The 19,191-nt window shown below is 34.8% G+C and overlaps 1 protein-coding gene across 1 annotated transcript in view; it reads left to right on the top strand.

Moving 5' to 3' along the window:
- Window positions 1-1,091: 1,091 nt before the first annotated feature.
- The window catches only part of LOC112557856 (extended synaptotagmin-2-like), a 31,225-nt gene continuing 13,125 nt past the window's right edge, over window positions 1,092-19,191 (top strand). The window contains exons 1-14 of the mRNA XM_025227940.1: window positions 1,092-1,505; window positions 3,026-3,067; window positions 7,806-7,943; window positions 8,494-8,570; window positions 8,797-8,863; window positions 9,445-9,534; window positions 9,722-9,777; window positions 10,036-10,156; window positions 10,872-10,971; window positions 11,540-11,610; window positions 12,273-12,355; window positions 14,475-14,523; window positions 15,737-15,826; window positions 16,176-16,187. Of these exons, the coding sequence (XP_025083725.1) occupies window positions 1,209-1,505; window positions 3,026-3,067; window positions 7,806-7,943; window positions 8,494-8,570; window positions 8,797-8,863; window positions 9,445-9,534; window positions 9,722-9,777; window positions 10,036-10,156; window positions 10,872-10,971; window positions 11,540-11,610; window positions 12,273-12,355; window positions 14,475-14,523; window positions 15,737-15,826; window positions 16,176-16,187 (1,293 nt within the window). The 5' untranslated portion in view covers window positions 1,092-1,208. The remainder of the gene's footprint in view (window positions 1,506-3,025; window positions 3,068-7,805; window positions 7,944-8,493; window positions 8,571-8,796; window positions 8,864-9,444; window positions 9,535-9,721; window positions 9,778-10,035; window positions 10,157-10,871; window positions 10,972-11,539; window positions 11,611-12,272; window positions 12,356-14,474; window positions 14,524-15,736; window positions 15,827-16,175; window positions 16,188-19,191) is intronic.

Raw genomic sequence — 19,191 nt, 5'->3', positions numbered from 1 at the left:
TAGACACAGCAGCTAATAGGAGTCTTAATATGGGTTCATCAAATCTGGCATAGGATGAGTCCATTACTTCATTATGTTTGCCAGCTAGTTCTTCTGTTGATCTTGGTGTCAGGCTCCCTACAGTGTGCTCTGACAAATGATCTTAGAGTATTTTGCAAGTCACTTGACTAAAACTGACAAATTTGTGTCATATTACTGTTGCCAATAGAATATTGTTTGTGGAAGGTGTTCATTACGAGAGGTGAGGTGCTCTGGTAATCATTAGTTTTGTGTACTCTTAGACCATGGCAATTTATCACCTGCTCTTGGTAACCGTCAAAAGTATCTATTTCCCACAACCTCATATAATAGGCAGTTTATTGGGTGGTGCACTTTTATTGGCAGTGGCATGGAAGACTACACTATTTTAGTCTCACCCCCTCCCCGGATTGGATTACAAAAAAAATTCTGGTCACCTTACACTAATTTGCACCGTGGCGGGGTTAATTAGTAACATCGAGAAAGAAGAGTAATTTGATGACACTCGATCGTCGTAAAAGACTTCCTTTTTTTCTCTTTAATTAACTGTGACTGATGTTTTAAGGCAGTAAACCCGAAAAGAGAGTCTGGTCGTGATACTTAAAGACTTAGGATTATATTTTACACAATAAAACGGGACGTGCCATGGGCGAAGAAAATATTCATCTTGTTCGTTGGACAATTAGGACGATGGTGGTGGATTATATTAGTTCCAAAATTTTTCCGTAGAAAGTGTAAATATAACATCTTTCAAATCATTTTCTTTGTCAGCGCCTTTGTGATAAATATGCATAATAAATTATATATATAGACGATATATTCGTGGCTCTCAATAGTGACTTTTCCTTGGGGAGTGAAAGGGTTAAAATCGGAACGCGCTCCGCATCAGATGGGGACTGACGCACTGTTGAGATTATATCACAGAAACTTTACAGTTTTATGATATAGAGACATTATTGACTGGTGAGGAATTGTAAACTAATTTTTATAACGGCACTTCAGATTGCAGAGATCTTTAAAAATATCCATAAAATCCACGATTCCTGCTTAATTCCTAAATTGCTCGTTTAGCAAATGGTCTGTAACTACAGGAAAAGATGTGGATCATGGGTGGGATGTGTATATAATGCTGTGATGTTAGTAATGCCCCAGTTGTAGTTCATGTTTTAAACCCTGTCTCTTTTGCAAGAATGCCAGGCCCTCCGGAAAGTTCCCCTAGTGTCAACCAGGAACGAGTTAGGGTGGTGGACGACACTTTGCTTCTAAATGTTGTAACATCTTTCTTCAAGAAAGCAGCGGTGGTCTTGGCAGTTTGGGTGACGGGATATTACAAGTTCAGCCCAAGTTGGTTATTGCTTGGGCTGGTTTTGTATGTATGGAAAGAGCGTCATGTGGCAGCAAGAAGACACGGCATAGCGATCTCCCAACAAATTGCAAGAGATGAAAGGGGTGCCATTCTTGCCAGGGTCGAAGATCTACCGTCCTGGGTATGTCTTCACATATTTCCGTATATGTAAGCAAATAAAAACGATGCCAAGAATGGGCGTAGTCAGAGTATAAATAGAGTCATTGTTACTCGATTAGTTGAAGAGATGACACTTATGAGTCAAAATAAATGTGCCGGCATCTTTGCAACATCTTTCAGATTTAAGTATTTTCGACATAAATATAGGAAAATCCATACATTGCCAGGTCATACACTTATGTTGATCTAATAGTCAGATGTTACTGGTTGTTACAATTTTGTTGTTGATGATGAAGTAAAGAAGGAAACGTTGTAAGGACACTGTTGTAAGGCATTAATAGTGAATTTTTATACTATTTCAGCTGTCCCTAAATTGCGCTAAACATATAGTGTTTTAGAGTAAATTTTAAAGTATGGGCTAGATTAAGCTGTTCTCAATAATGCAGATTTTAATAAAGTTCTTATGATGTTAGCTAATTTAAAAAGTTAAGGAGTCATCAAAACAGATATGGTTAATGCTGTGCATATTATGACTGTGAGTGAGAGGAAAGTGTATGTGTGTCCGTGAGAGAGATCTTCCTTGTTCTCAACTACAATTACTTCTGTGGTTTCTGCAGCATAATAAGATGTCATTTAGAGACTCCCCCCCAAAAAAAAGCAACCAAATTTTTAACAGTAGAGAGTTTCATGTGTAAAACAGTTGTCTTTAATTAACAGTAATTTATTTATTATGATTTATCTACAAAAAGCCAAACATTACATATTCATGCTCAAGAAACCTAGGTGATTTAGGGTCAGCATAGAAGTTTTAGTTAGTGGGTTAGTTTTACCACTACTTCATTATCTGTTTACATTCTTCTTATATGGTTTGGCAGAGAGTGAAATAATAATGATGATACATTTGCTTTTATACATAGTGCTTTATTCCATCATCAAGGCAGGCTCAAAGTGCTATACTAAAAGATAACACACACAGCTGGTCTTAAAACCAAAGAATTGATTGTGAGTAGTGTTAGTGTAGCAAATACCAGATTCATCAAGACAGAGTAGCATGGTTTTGAAAGACATTTTCAGTGGAGTCAGAAGAGAGTTTCCATCTGATCTCCAAGATTGACAAGCAGGGCTAGAAAAATCCATGATCTTTATCTTTTTATAATATAACAGTTCTTCCATCAGGAACTCCTGTCAGTCTTTAGACTCAGTGGCATTAAGAGAAGGACAAATCACTTCACAGATGGTTTCATACCATCAGTCAGGAAGAAGACTCCAACAATATATAGTGTGTGTGTATGTGTGAGGAATAAGACTCCAACAATATGTAGTGTGTGTGAGAAAGAGAATGTGTATCAGGAAATTAATGTACATTATTATGATCATTATGCATTAACTTATACTCAGGTCAGAACTAAACCTCAAGTCCTAAGTACATTTATATCTTGAAGTAATAGAATATAAAATGTACACTGTTTGTCAAGATATTACACTTAAAGCCATGATCTTTTCACATAAGTAATTTTTACTTCTATAAATATCTGCCGACAGGTCTTCTTTCCTGATGTTGAGCGTGCAGAATGGCTAAACAAGGTAAGAAATATTTTTTTCCTGTGTTCACACCCACTCAGTAAAATATGTTGTCATCCATCAGCACACTTATCATTACTGTTTTGCTATACTTTAAACAATAGTAACATGGATAATAAGAAAAGCTGCTGTAAAAAAAAAAAAAGCTACATGAAACTATTTAAATGTCATGATAAATATTTCTTATGTTTATCAGAAATTGGGTACTGCTATCCATTAGTAACTTTCTCTGACAAAGGAAAATTAGCGCTGAAGAAATTATGGTTCCACCATACATGCAAACTGACAAAGGGAGAGGAACTGACTGAAAAATACAGAATAGTGTGAGACATCACTACAAACATAATGCAGTCTTATGCTTGATTTTTATTTTAGCTGCAGATATCATGAAAGTGCACACATTACAATTTTTCACATAGCAAACTCACTGTCAACAAACCACTATTTTCAGTTACTTTCTGCTTCACTTGTATGAGCTGAAACACTTTGATTAGAATATAGTATATAAGCACTGAAAATATATGGCTGGAAGAGTATTCAAATATATAAATTATACTTGTAATACTTAGCATGCAGGGCCGTGCTTAGGGGCAGGCGGACGAGGCATCTGCCTAGGGCCCCGCGCTTCAAGGGGCCCGCGCTTTTAAATTAATCGTAGGCTTATGTTGTAATGTGTATGCAGCGTGCTGTCAATGATAAAAGACGAGATATCCCTGAGGAAAAAAGTGACTTTAGATCCCAACTAAAACCATGTGATCGTGGCGTGAGGGCCCCGCACATGCCCTTTGCCTCGGGCCCCGACGGGGACTAAGAACGGGGCTGTTAGCATGTATATGTTACCAAGGCATTTTGTCCTTCATAGAGCTTGAAACTCGAGAGCTGCTAACAATTTACTTGCCATGATAAGGCTAGCATGTAGTGCTGAAAGTAATCAGTCAAGCATTTCAGAGACCTTGTAGTAGCTGAGGCTTTAAAGGTCTAAGAGGAAAGATTTTTTTCAAGGGGTTAGGCTGAGCTCTGTACAAAGATACTCTTGCAAAATCTGATGGAATAACTACCCTCAATTCTCAAATTACAAGCCTACAGACATCACAAAAAACTATTTCCTTATGTATTTACAATCATAAAGGGGGAGAGGAGGAATCATCTTTTATTTAGGTACATCAACAAATTGACCTTTTTAATGCATTGTGATGTTTGTAGACATTTATCTCAAGAGTAGAACAGAGAAAGCGATTAACTTATATTTTGGTAAATAGTAATATTTTGTACAGTTTAGCCCACACTAAGAAGCAAATGTACTTTGTACTCTGGTAGGCCTTTAACTCCATTCTCAACTCAATTCAGCTCTCAATCTCAACCTTGTAACAGTATATTTATGTCAGGAACCTCACCTGACAAAACCTTATCAGATTTATGCTTGGATTAAGGACTGTTCTACATATCCCAGTGAATACCTGGGTTGAAAAAGTGTCAGCATAACAAGAGAACATGTGTACTTGCAACATGCAGCATCATAACCAAGATAGATCACACTCTCTTCACAGTCCAGTAATAATGAAATGAGCATTAGAAAACAACTAGTGGACAGACAGATACATACATTTAGGCACACTGAACAACATGAAGATGAAGTTTAATAGTAGAACATAAAGCAATGGATGAAGGTATGAAGGGATGTAGATACTATAAACAGTATAAAGATGGATTTGTTACATGATGGTCAACATGACAGACGATATTACAAAAGGAGTTACGAAAAGTAATTCAGCGATAGTACTTAGTGAACAGATATGTTTTCAGAAAATGTGTGAATGTAGCCTTTGAGTCAGAATAACAAATGTGATGTGGAAAAGAGTTCCACTGCTTAGCACCACAGAGAGAGAGAGTGTCTGTTGTCCGAATGTGATTGTCTTTGTGGGAGAGAGGGATAGAATGTGTGAGTTTGATGAGGAACGAAGGTTTCAAGCAGGAGTGTGGACAGACAAGGTTTCAGTAAAGTAGTCTGGGTAGGAGCCATCAAAGAATTCATAGCATGGAGTTGAGAGCTTGTAGTCTATTCTAGCTTTGATTGGTAGCCAATGAAGAGAGTAAAGAAGTGGTGTAACATGTTCAGATTTGCGAGTCCAGAAAACAATACAAGCAGCTGTTCTGGACTTTCTGAAGCTTATCAATGAGGTATTGTGGACAGTCAGCAAGAAGAGAGTTGCAATCGACTGGTTTAGACAAAACAAATGAGATGAGAGTTTTGGTGGTTGAGATGGACAGGGTTATGCAAATGGAGCTGATCTTTCATGGATCATAGTATGCAGAACGACAGAAGTAAGAAACATGCTTATCAAGAGACATGTTAGCAGACATTATGTAACCTAAGTTACCTGTAGAAGTAACAAAAGGAAGATCAGCATCACCTACCCGAACAGAGACAGGCAGTGGAGAATAAAATCTGGCTCTCCTTTTTGAAAAAAATAAGAGCTTTTTTTTTTGTCATTTCAACATAAATGATCATATATGAGAGTCACTAACAGAGGTAATAATAATTATGAATCTCCAGGAAAAAATTAGTATCAACTGTCATATCAATGAAATATGCTTTATGAAACAAGAAAATGATCACCCTCTCCCTATGCTGTTGGTTCATTTGTAGTCTTTCATATGCAGCACTTTGAGCATGAACTTGTGTTACTGGACTGCTGGCAGATGATTTTTTTCCTGTTAACTACTAAAATGAGGCAGATGTGTACAAATCTTTTGCTTTATTCACATTCATTGTTAAGGCTTGCTGAAACCAATAGTGGAGAACTTCGCAAGAGGCTAATCGTGGGTCTCAGCAGACAGACAGAAATCCACCCATACACATTTGTTCTTTGAGCTCACATCCACTTGGTGAAATGCACTGTACAAATTCAGTTATCATTAAATTATAAATCCATTTTTGTTAATTGGGTAATTAATAACTGAAAAGCACCTTATCGAATCAAATGAAATGGTAACAAAACTGGATTTTGAAAAGTTGTTATATCACAAAGTAGTGTTTTACTTTGTGGAAGTCTTGTAACAGATTTACAAAAGATTCTAGCACAAGCTTAAGTCTTGTGTTAAGATTTGAATGGATGGAACACTTCAGCTTAAAAGTCAAACTTTTATATTATGGTTATGGAGGGAAAGAATGCTTCAACACAAAGGAGGAAGGAGAGGAACATGCACAGTTTGTGGTCATTTTTTGCTAATTGCCTCAGTGGGGCCTGACAAGTACCCTCTCCATCCACCAGATCAAATCTGCTTTTTCCTGCAGTACAGTGAAAGTTTGACATATTGATGGATAATTAAAGGCAGGGCTTCTGCTTACGCAAAAAATTGCGTACAGTACGCATTGAAAGTTCGGAGGACCCCTTCAATTTTCGTCAATGGGGTCCCATTCAAAGTTGGGCGATGAACAGGGACCCCTTAAAAATCTGAAGAAGGGGTCCCTGGGACCCCCAAGAATTTAGCCTTAGCAGAAGCCCTGAAAGGGTTTCTATAAATGTAGTTAACCTGAAGACATTTAGAACATGGTATGAGTTTACTTGTATACATCAGATTGGGGGTGTGTGACAGTAATAACTGGCCAAATTTTAGTGACTAGTGTCAGTATTTATGATGATTAACAGTAAGAAGATCATGCATTGAGTGTTCTCTTAATCTGTTAATATGACTCCTTATCCCTATATCCTACCTCTGCCAGAAGGAACTGTAGACGATAGTATCTCTAGATCAGTTTAATTATTTTGCCGGAAGATATGTAGGAAGTTGATGTGCTTAGCCACCAAGAACACTTGATTGTGCAAATGTGCAGCATTGTGATAAGACTCGCAGAGATCTTTCAAAGTTTTCAGGCATCCATCATAGTAGTTGAATGACTATGGCATAGCAACATAAAGTGACCTATTGTATTTTTCTGACCCGCTTAGGCAATTTAGTCAGGTGTTTCCTTTGATGAACATAAAATAATATATGCAAAAAGCAAGCATAAAAATTACTTTAAAAAATGGAAGTAAAACAAATACGTACTTAAAAGCTTTGTTTTTACTGATATATGTTTGTGTACTATTTGTAGGAATTTGAAAATATGGTGTGTAATATTTTTGTAGTGCATCACAATGAGTGACAGTAACACCATCTATGGGAAAATTACATGCTATAAGCCACATCAAAGGAGTAACTGTAGTAGTTAAGAATAAATTAATATATCATCCCCAAGGGGTATACACCACATTTGCTTATTACCAAATAATGCTCCTGACATACATCAACCCACCATCGATTAAGACAAAATTCCGTCATTTATTCAAGGTGTAAATATTTGGTGTCTTGTCTCAAGAAGAGTCTTATTTGACATAATTTTATTTTTAATATGCTGGTAAATATATTTGATATTTTTTACATAAATATATATGAATATAATTTGGTGACGATATACTGAAAAGTTTCAGATTATAAAATAAAATTTTATGCAGTTGCATTTTTATTATAAAAAATGTACATTCATCATATTGTAAGCGCCAAAATATTAAAATAATTGTAGAGGCTAGCACAAATAAATCAAGCAGTTTAAATTTCAGATTAGTGTATCTGTTGTGCTTTGTCTGCTTAATTTGTCTCATTCAAGGATGCGAAGGTTCTTTATAAATAGAAAATTTTACTTTAGACTCAGTTTCTCTTCAGCTTGTTAAACTGATGATAGTTGATAATGATGTTGCAGATGATTTATCAGATGTGGCCATACATTGGTGAATATATTATGAAGATGTTGCGTGAGAGTATTGAGCCCAAAGTTCGAACCAGTCTTCCTGCAACACTGAGCTCCTTTCGCTTCACAACTATTGATCTTGGGGACATAGTAAGAAAAATACTCTGTCATAATGTTATATTCTTTATTCCATTTTTAGCATTTTAATTGAAATTATCATTACTCTCTATTTAAAATGAAAAATATTTGTCATTCACAAATTCATGTAGTCAAATTTTATGGTTTCTGCTTTGCTAGAATGTGTTTTACAGTGGTTGTAAATCTTTTTGAAATTTTCTCCTGAAGTTTCCAAACCATCTATTATTATTAATGTGATAATTTCTTTTCAAGTTATTTTAACTGCTTTCATCTTACATTTACATAGCATTATTGATAGATGTAAGAACTCGGGGAAGTGAACATTAACAAAAAGGCAGAAGTACTTTTCTTTAATTCTTAATGTAATATGTTTGCTATGTACAAACTGTACAGTGGGCAGACTGTACTACAGAAGTATCTAGATTCTTACGTGGCAAAAGATGGGTGTGTAAAGGAATGTGCATGCATAAAAAGAAACCACGGTTTAAAAAAAGGGCACAAGAGAGTATTTAATACCATCAAGACTATCTACCATGACTGGTTGGTTTGTTTGTTTTTTCAGCCACCAAGAGTTGGAGGCATTAAGGTGTATACAACAACAGTTAGGAGGGATGAAGTCTATATGGATCTTGAAATAAAGCAAGTGTGGCACAAATATTGATATTTGTGTTTTGAATGAATGAGAAAAAAATGACGTGAAAAATGATCTTGATTCGCGAACTAAACAAAAAAAAGATTTCCAGGTACTGCATGAATTTATAAAACATTAACAACCTAAAAAGACCAACACATTTAAGAAATTCTTAAGTCAGGAAAAAAATCTCTTTGTTTTGCTAGATAACAAGTTGTTTTTTTGTCATTGCAGCTATGCAAGTGACAGCAATATTGTTGTGCAGCTAAAAGGGATGTCTGCAGGAATCAAAGACTTCAATGTACATATTCTTCTGTTTACTAAACATTTTTCCTTCCTTAAAATTTATGATGTAAAGATGCAGTCTTTTGATTTTACATTTTCAGGATAAAGTGAAAGGAAATTATTAAGCTTTGCAGGAACGAGAGGAAGTGAAATTATATGCACTTGTCTGAACTTGTAGTGCCTAATTAAAAATAAAGAAAGTTTATTATATTGATTAAAGACTTATTTTTACAGTCTGTTTGTGATAGTTTCATTATCAGAAATTCAGTTGTTGAAATTCATAAAAAGAAGTCACTTGATTCACCTTCAGTTTTGAAGTAAGTCAAGTAGGACATGTATGAGATTCTTTCTTTTAAAATAAGCATTTGTGAAAAAAGGACCCATCTCCAGTGATGGTGAATAATTCTCATTACTGTGTGCAGTTTGTAAACATGTATTACCAAAGGGATGACCATAGAAATGCTTATTTATGAAGAGGCAATAGTATGAACATCTTCACAGAGGGTTGTAGTAACTTGAGAAAGGAAAGATCATTTGCCATTTATTTTTTATATTGAAATGGTGTTTAACATTTCTGCACATGTTTTTAAAAACTAGTTGCGTGGAGTGATGCGTGTCATCTTCCGACCTCTTATCAGCAAAATGCCTTTGATAGGGGGCGTAAATTTGTTCTTCTTGAACAATCCGGTGAGTTTGTTAAACCAACTATTGTCTTTATTATAATAGTATGTTTAGGCAATTCCTCCATTTGAAATTTTTTCTATTAAAACAATCTGAAAACTGCAGAAAGAAAATTTAGATAGTTTGGGTTAATGATAAAGCTGAACTTGGTAACAAAGGGAAAGACAATTGACAAATATATTTCACCTTGCAGGATATTGATTTCAACCTGACAAATCTTGCAAATGCCCTAGACCTACCTGGCCTGAGGTTTGAAAGCTTTGCCCTTTAAGATCTTTTAGATTATTCATTCTGTTGACCTGTAATGCTTGCTAACCTTTGATTCTTTACCTATCCACCTTCTCTAATGATATAACGAACATGTCCTGAAGTTGTTTTTATATTTCACATAATCTTGCTTCTTACCAGATTAATTTCAATTTCATGAATTTTTATGTTTTTAAAATACCTTCATATTTCATCACGCTACACACCTGTCTATTTTATTAAGTAGTAGTCTTTTTTCAGTGACCTTCTGCATACCATCATTCGAGAACAAGTTGCTAACATTATGGTTTTGCCCAACCGTATTCCAATACAGTTAGCAAGTAAAGTGGACCTTCGCAAACTTACTTATCCTCTACCACAGGTAACTGTTGATCTTTCTATAACTGTCTTTTAAATTAGTTTTCCTTTTGATTACTTAGATACTTGCTCATTTTTCATATGTAGAAAATAGCTGTAACCTTAAATTTTATTAACCTTTGTTAATGTTTGCTTGTTTGCATTTTCTCTGAAGCTGCTTTATCTTTTTTAATGTCCGTAATAAGTGCAAAATATTAGGACACTAGGTGTACAGATTATCTTGTATATGATTTAATTATTACACTTATATTTTCTGTTCATGATTATTTATGGAGCCCTTTCTCCAAACATTTATGTCCTCATTTAATGACAACCAGTTTATTGTTTTATTATTCCAGGGAGAACTAATCAATTTTTTAATATTGCATGGTATCATTTTGCTTCATAGAACCTGTTAGTGTTGGAAATCCTAGTATTATGAAAAACAGTCACTTGTGTAATGCAGTATATTTTCTTTATGTGATTTTTGGAATTTTTTATTGTACATTGTGATCTTAGCCTCCAATGCTACATGTCTTTGAGTAATGTTTTCAGTGTTCGTGTTGGCTAGTCTTCAATGCACATCATTTTGATGGTGTGAGGACAGTGACCACTTGAACATACTTTATTATCATTTGATGCAGTTTTTGGATTAACTGTATAGATAAAACTATGACATCATTGAAGTCATATATGTCATGGAAGTTCTTCCTGTTATTTATTTTTTTTTTATGTTGTAGGGTGTGGTGCGAGTACACATTGTTGAAGCCAAGGAACTGATAAAAGCCGATATTAGCATCTTGGGACAGGGCAAATCTGATCCCTATGTCGTCCTCACAGGTATTGATTAATAAATTGATTTCTTTCTTGCCTGATTAATTATCACCTGATAAAATCATAGTTTGTGCATGCATATGTGTGTAATATACGCGTTTTATCCAGTCCACCTATATAATATATCTCCTAAAGCCAGAATCAGTGATACTGTGGCCATTGTCATTTGTACATGCAAGTCTTTTCTTGTCTGTGTGACTTGTTTGTGTATTGCTATAAATATAAATCTGGGTAGTACACCACTGTAGAATGTCAGATAAGAATGTGATGTTGCACTTTACCAATATATGATCATTTCATATATATATATATGAGAGAGAGAGCATATGCTTGTGAGTGTGTACATACTAGTGAAAGGAAGAATAGGAACATTTTTCCCTCTTTTTGCAAAGAAGAGAAGAAAAGTGAGAAAATATGTTATTTAAAGCCACTATTATTATTAATTATATTTATATCATATAATTATTTGTGAAATACATGAGTTCATATTGACTGTTTGCATTTATAAATATCTGTATACATGTACCTGTGAATGCATTGGTGCATGCATGTGATTTGTGCTTTTTTTTTGAAGTTGGAGCTCAAGAATTCAAGACAAAGGTAATTAACAACACTCTCCAGCCTGTATGGAATGAAGTGTTTGAGGTGAGGTTTTGTTTCCAAATAACTATCAGTTATGAACTAAATTTGGTTTGTGCATTATGGCAATAACTGTTACTTATAAAAACAAACAGCAAATTAGGTTTTAGCTGAAGAGGCAAGGATATTGCAGAGAACTCTGATAGTAGCACTTCTTACTCTCAAAGTCCATGGTGGTGGCCTGTCGATTCCAAAAATGTTTGCTCAAACCTATATACAGGGCAATGAACAACAAAACATTTTAATTAATGTACTAGCTTACATTGGTTACCAGCACTTTAGGACTATTCCAGAACAGTAATACAGTATTTCCTCATGCACTTACATCTGATGTACAGTCTTCCAGAACTCATGATACCAACAAAGCAAAACACTTTTAATTCATAAAGACAGCGCTTCTGCAGTGGCTTCTATTATGCACTGAAACAGGACCCAGAGTGTTAATTGTATGGACTTCCAGATTGATTCAGAAATATCACAAAAAAATAGATTCAAATTCATTGCTGAAAGACTTGTAATGATTGTTTACAGGTACTTTCTGTCAGTGCTTGTTGATTGTTGTTGTCTTTCTAAAAATAGCTTTCAAAAAAGCAGACAATTAATGTTGTTTTATGTGTTCCTGTTGCTATGAGTGGAATAATTTTTAATTAACTGGCTTTGCTTTGCAGTTCATTGTGGATGAGCGTGATGGACAGTTTTTGAAACTTGATGTCTTTGACAAAGATCCTAACAAGGATGATCCTCTTGGAAAGTAAGTGACCTAGGCTTTTTTGCCAACTATATATATACTTAAGTGCTGTCTTCAGCACTGATGTCCTAGTTTGAATTTCACAAAGTGTCCACATACAGACCTTGAAATATGCATGAAAAAGTTTGAACTATAAAAATAATAATAATCAGCTCTTTTAAGGTGCCTATTCAACGGGCACTAGGCATACTCATTCAGTCATGTACACCAGTCAGAAAACACAATGAACAACTCACCGTTCATTCAATCAAAGAATTGCTTAGGCATATCCAGCCAAACAAGATGAGACCAAGCAAAGAAACATTAAAAGTAGTACTTTCTGAACAAATTTAAAGGGAGATTTAAAAGCTGAGAAAAAAAAAGAAGTGTCTAAAGTTGAAGGGCAGAAAATTCCAAAGCCTATGTTCCTGGGAAGAGAAGGAGCAGAATCCATGGGAGTGATATTGAAGTGGCCTAGATGATGATGACAACTATCCACAGAAGAACTGAGAAAATCAGGTGGAGAGTAGTGAGAGTTAGAGAAATGTAAGTAAGAATGGCACAGTGATGACTTTACAGCTGATAAAAATAACCTTGGGTTCAGAGATAGGATGCCAGTGCAGCTTCATGATTAAAGGGACCCAGGTTTGGTGGTGATGTGCATTGAAAATAAGCTGGACTGCAAAATATTGAACATTCTGAAGTGCAGAGAGAGAGATGCCTTAGGACAAAAAGTTTTCAAAACAAGAAATTTTCTAATTGAACTAATCCTCTGAAGCTCAGAGTAGCACTACTTGCAAAATTGTGCTACATGTATTTCATTGACAGAGTAAAAGCCAGGAAGAAACCAAGATCTCTCCCATGCCTGGAAAATGGGATGACACTGAAACCCACCTGGATCGACAAAGGCAAATGCCCTCATCATTAAGTTGCAACATATTGTCTGTCAGCGATACAAGCTCAGAATGTATATGTCAGTCCTTGAATGTTACAGTTGTAGGTCATCAGCAAAAGGTGATAATGGACATGCTGCAAAAAGCTTTGGGGAACCTCTTTTAAAAGTGAAGATGGAGCGAACAAGACTGACACATGCTGAAAACATTTCTGCAAATAAGACTGCGACCACTGAAGTGCTGTGGAATAAATACCAAATACAGTCTCAAGGCGAGAAATCATAACAACATGATTTACTGTGCAATTGACCGAAAAAAAAAAATCAACAGCTTATGAACATCTAAAGATGGCAGAATGTCATTGAGAAGTCAAAGAAGGACAGTCTCAGTACTATGAACAGCATAGCTTGCCAATTGAAAAGGGTTCTTGTCTCATAAATGTAACACAAATGCTGACTGCAATCATAGTGATATATAAAACACTCAGCCAGTTCTGTATAAAATAAAAACATGCAAATTTAAACTGAGGCACAACAAAGAACTTTCAGGAGGACACAGAAGACCAAAGGAGGTTAAGGATTACTTCAGACAGGCATTTTTCAACATTTGTTTCCACAAAACAAATCCTCGAACAAAGTTTCAAACTAAGAAATCTTCACCCCATCAAACACATGAACTCCATATTTGCCATCAAAAAATTGCTGTGGGAAATGTTACAGCTAATCACCCAAGTTTTGTTTTCACCATACATAAAACTACAGTTTTAGACAGCTTTAAAACTTTACTACATTCAGTGATCTACTTATGTGAAATATTTTGCCGTGAATTTAAAAAAAAAATTAAATGCAAAGTTTAAGTGCATTTGATTAGGGAATCTACCTTTCCTGACATGTCCAGGGATTCACCTGTGCTATACTGATAAAAAAAAAAAAGACAGTTTATTTAGTAAGAATTGCACAAAGTTATTTCATGCCACATGTTTATTAATTTTTCTTTTAGTTTTTAAACCTTTTAACTCTGATGAATTTAATATATTTGCAGAAATTTTTAGACTGTTGAATTCTGTGCATAACAAATATTTAGAACATTGACAGTATAATTAGGAAAATCATCTTAAAATGCAAACAGTATGTCCAAAAACTAATGTATAAAATATACAGCAGCATAACCTGTAACTGTATCCTGGTTGATTAAGAGAACTGTACACAACTGGTATAATTATGGTTGGTTTACCACTTTGATGTTCACAGGGCTTCTGTTGACATTTCTACAATCTTTAAGAAGGGTAATGTGGATGAGGTAAGAAAACGTTTGTGCTCTTTATGTTATTTCTGGAATTCTGACTGCCTTAGATTTGTGACTGTAATTTTTAAAGACAAATATGCCATTATTGTTTTATTAACATTCTTTAAATTAAAAAAAACTGCAATGTACATAATAATGCTAACATTGACTCTTTATGGAAAAGATATAAAACAATAACAGAAGTAATGTTTATATTAATAATAATTGAAGAAGAATTTGCAAAGCAAATCTCCCCTCGTGGAGGCAAACTCAGTGTGCTATGCTCACAGAACTATGAAATAACAAACAATTTAACATTATACCACACACAAGCTACAGCATATAGGCTATGTAATGGTAATCACACCATTGTATAGACAAAGATAGGCTATTGAAGAGTGTGCAGAAAAATTAGCTAGTTACTTGAGGTATTTCTGAAAGGTGCATTTTGAGGCCAAACTTGAAAGCTTACACACATACACAGGTCAAAGAGAAAGGGGAAGAGAATTCCAAGTGGGTCTGGGGAGAAAAAAAAGAACTGGTTTTACTTCTCTTGTCTCATGCTTGGCATAGATAGGTCAGTAGTAGCAGATTGAAGAGACCTGTTGAGTGATAGGTCATCTATTGCTCTGACACATGACAGAGCATCAATAGTTCTGATACATTTGATAGGGCAAGGCTGTGAAGATATCAGAAGCACAGGGTGGCCATCTTACAATCAATGCAAGCTTGAACCAGCAGCCAGTTTAACTAGCAGAAGAGGAGTATTGCAGGATAGCCTTTATTCCTGAGGAAGGCAATACCAGTTCATTGTTCTGAGGTCTCAGAATGGAGGGTTCATAAGTCAGTCCTGACAACACAAATGTGGATATAAGGTTTTTGGTGGGGGCAACTGTTTGAAAGGGTCTGATATTGTTGATTCTGCAAAGTTTGTGGAAGGTGGACTTGCAGACTTTATCAGTGTGAGATTCATGAGAAGATGGTGATTAGTTAATAACACCAAAGGTTCAGAGAGCGCAAAAATACTATAGGATGGCAATTTTACAGTTTAGTCTTAGAGGCTATTAGAATGACTTCAGGTATTTTAATAATAAGTAAAGTTAACTGTTACAATATTGTCAAATATTCTTTCATTATTTGTGTACAGAAATCCCTATTATTAGTATGATACTCTTTTATTAACCTGATGCTAAATTTCTCCTTGGATATTTGGCTTTGTTGACTGCAGTGGTTTACTCTGGAAGATGTGAAAACAGGCATGGTGCATGCCAAAGTGAGATGGCTTTATCTTGCTAATGACCCACTTGAGCTGGACAGGGTATGTTAGTTTTCTTTTCCTTTTCCTTTTTTGTCATTTCAAATTTAAAAAAAATTTACATCTTCACAAATCACATATTTTGAACCCTCATTTACACTGGCTAAAATGCCTTTTCCTTATTTGTAGAAAATCTGTTGCGATACATTATTTGTTCACTTGCTCATTCTCTCCAAGTGTGGCAATATATTTTAGGGATGCGTTTAGTAGTTTTTGTGCTTAGTAAAGCTTAAAGCACAGGAGTTTTCCAATGCCAGTTTTGCAAGGCCGAGTGGGCTGTGAAGCATTCTGGAGAGTATGAAGTAGGTTTGCTATCACTGGTGATTGGATTTTATTTGTGCTCTTTTTGCAGCAAGTGGAATCAGTAAGCAGTATTTGTTGTATCATCATAGTTGTGTACTGGCTTAACTGATCATACAGTATGCATGATCCTGTCTTGGACATTTTGTGGCTGACATTTTAGTAGGCACAAATATTTTCAAATACTACTTTTACTCTTAAATGAGATAATAGCTGCATGATCTTTGATTCAGTAAAAATTCTTTGTGTATAACTTGAGAGGGATATCTCTTTGCTGAAATTAGTTGTTAATATCCATTTAAGTCACCATTCCATAGTCTAGACTATTTGTTTTTGGTTCACTTGCTACATTGGTCTTGTTGTTTGGTAAGTGGTCATTATGTAGTACCTTTCTCTTTGTTTTTCCTCTTTGGAATTTAGCACCCATCTCAGTTTTACCCCTACCCCATATCTTAATTTTTGTCTCTCCTTTGTCTGACAACCTGAGAATGTTCTGGTTAAAATGCTTTGATGATACCATTAAAGTCATCGTGCGGTCTAATTCAGTGATATCAATATTTGGTCATGGTTATCTTTGTCGCTGACATCACAGTATCTCTATCAACTAGCATGTGATGACTTGTAAGTACTTGAACTAAGGAATGACAAAGATCTTAACAAGTAGAAAAAGATTCTTCAGAAAATGATAAATGTGAGCTGATCAGTATGGACAATTTATTTTTAAACAAGAAATCTGTTATCCTGTGTTAGGGATGGGGAGACTGAGTGTAGAGGTCTTTAAAAATTTTACTGTCTCCTTGATTCGAGTTCAAGGCTATTCTGAACAGCATGCAAGCCATCAGTATTGGGTGGGAGGTGATTCTGAGGTAGCTGAGAACAGAATTTAGTGTGAAAGACAGGCAAGGACTTGTGAAAGTTGTGCTTGGAACTTTGAAGTTGTCTGGATTGCTTCTGCTGTTGTGCTTCTTTATCATTTTATCTGAGTTCAACACTTTAGGTTCAGCATTTGCATAAAAAAATTGTGGTTAAATGATAGTGTTATACGGCTCCACAACTTATTTTATAGCTTAAGCATCATTTTATTTGTGAAAGTATCGGCCATTTTAGTTTTTGTTTATTTTTATGCTTTTTTTTTTATTGTTGGGAGTGATTTTCATTTGCAATGTCATAATTCCACAATCATTTTGCTTGGTAGACAGAACCTTTGCATGTGAAAGCATCTCACAAAATATCACCATGATCAAAGTTTACGTGTTACTGAGGTATGAAGCACCGTGCATTAATTATAATCTCCTGCATGATTTAATGTTTATGTATAATTTACTTTTGCTGAGGTCAAGTAAGACTTTGGCATCGCGGCCTTCTTTTTTTTCATTTTAACGGTAAGTGAAGGAACAGAGCATGAAGTCCTGTTCCTCAGAATTGCTTGTGTAACGTTTGTGCTTAATTTGCTCTCTTCTTTTTCTTTTTATTCCCTTACATTTAATGCATTTTTTGTGCAGATGGCTGCAGTGAAATCAGTAGATTTTTTTAGCTTCAGCGTGCTCACATATGAGTTTTTTATTTAGTTCTTTAGTGACAAAAACAAAAATGTTAGTTTTGAGATGTTTAGCTGCAAGGTATGTGCATGTATTAATAATGGTAAGATGCAAACATCTGTTCTGTTTGAAAAGTCAGGTGGAGAGAAAGATTTCTGAACTTTCCTCTCCACAGCATATCGGTTCACAATACTTGTATAATGCCCCTACTTTGGCTGCAGTTTTGTCATGGATAACTACATTGTTTATCCTCTATGTTCATTTAAGGACAGGAATGAGCGTGCAGTTTTTTTTGATGTTTTACCTTTGTAAGTAAATAGAAAGACTTCACACCTTGTGCCATAAAATTAATTCAAAAACATAAGAAAACATTAGTTAAATATAATTAAAATTCTTTATCATTTGCCTTAGTAAATAATGCTGTGAATGCATTTCTATGGTTTGTCACAAGAATATTCCCTATAAGACCACCTCTGACACAAAAAATAAGACCAAAAAACATTGAGAAGGACAAAATCGTTGAAGCATTGTAAACATGCCTGAAACTGAAAAAATTATTTTCTGATATATGTCGCAAGTGATTAGATTACTTTTGTAGGACTAACAGTTGATGTCTTGAGAACATGCTTGGTTGAAGTAATTATTTGAAACAGAGTGTGTGTCTAAGCTAATGTTTGCTCTGTAGTGTTTTTCTTTTTAGAATTTGTGTGAATTAGAAAGAGCATACTATTTTATAGGTTTTCAGAAAAATTGCATCTGAAACTGTAAGCACTCGTAAATTTAGATGATAGAGCTATTTGATATCTAACAAACACGTTCATGAGATTTGAATTTGTTTCAAACAAAAACATTTTTCAAATTTTCTAGTAATTTTGAAACAGTTAAAACTTTAAAACAAAACTATTCCAGAAATGTTTGTTCCTGAAAGCAAATAATGAAAAAAAAACAGAAGTGGAAACAAAAATAGCGCTTCTTAAGAGCACTGTGAATTCCTTCAATGTTTGATCATATTCATAAAGCTGCTTATTTAATGCTTAAATAATAGATGCTGGCACATAATTCTTGGATTTATTCTCATCCAGGGTTCATGCAGTTTTTCTGAAATTTCAGACATGCACACTAGGCATAATCTGTAATTAGTGGGGTAGGGGTAATGAACATATCAGAAAGTTTCTAAAAGAATGTAAATGAAGAAATGTTGTAAACTTAAAGTAAAAAAATAAAAATAAAATGGGAAAAAGAAAAGATATGAAATTGTATTTTTATTTTAATACAGAAACATTTTAGAGAGTGCACTGATAAAATGAGCATACAACTTTTCATTGCATATGAACCAGTTTCCTTAGTGGAGGAAATTTCAAACAAATTAGGGGCATTGATGAAATAGTAACAGCTTGCCTGAACCTTGGTGTTTCCACAGTGACTTGAGACTTCTCATTTTCTGTTTCATTATTAAATTATCAAACACTTTAATGTAGACACAGTGATAAAGTTTAAATGAGTTCTTTGCAAGATGTACTTTAGTGGGGT

The sequence above is a fragment of the Pomacea canaliculata genome, linkage group LG2 (genome assembly GCF_003073045.1).
Source record: "Pomacea canaliculata isolate SZHN2017 linkage group LG2, ASM307304v1, whole genome shotgun sequence".
NCBI classification, from domain to species: Eukaryota; Metazoa; Mollusca; class Gastropoda; order Architaenioglossa; family Ampullariidae; genus Pomacea; species Pomacea canaliculata.
This window is presented reverse-complemented; position numbering and strand designations above follow the sequence as displayed.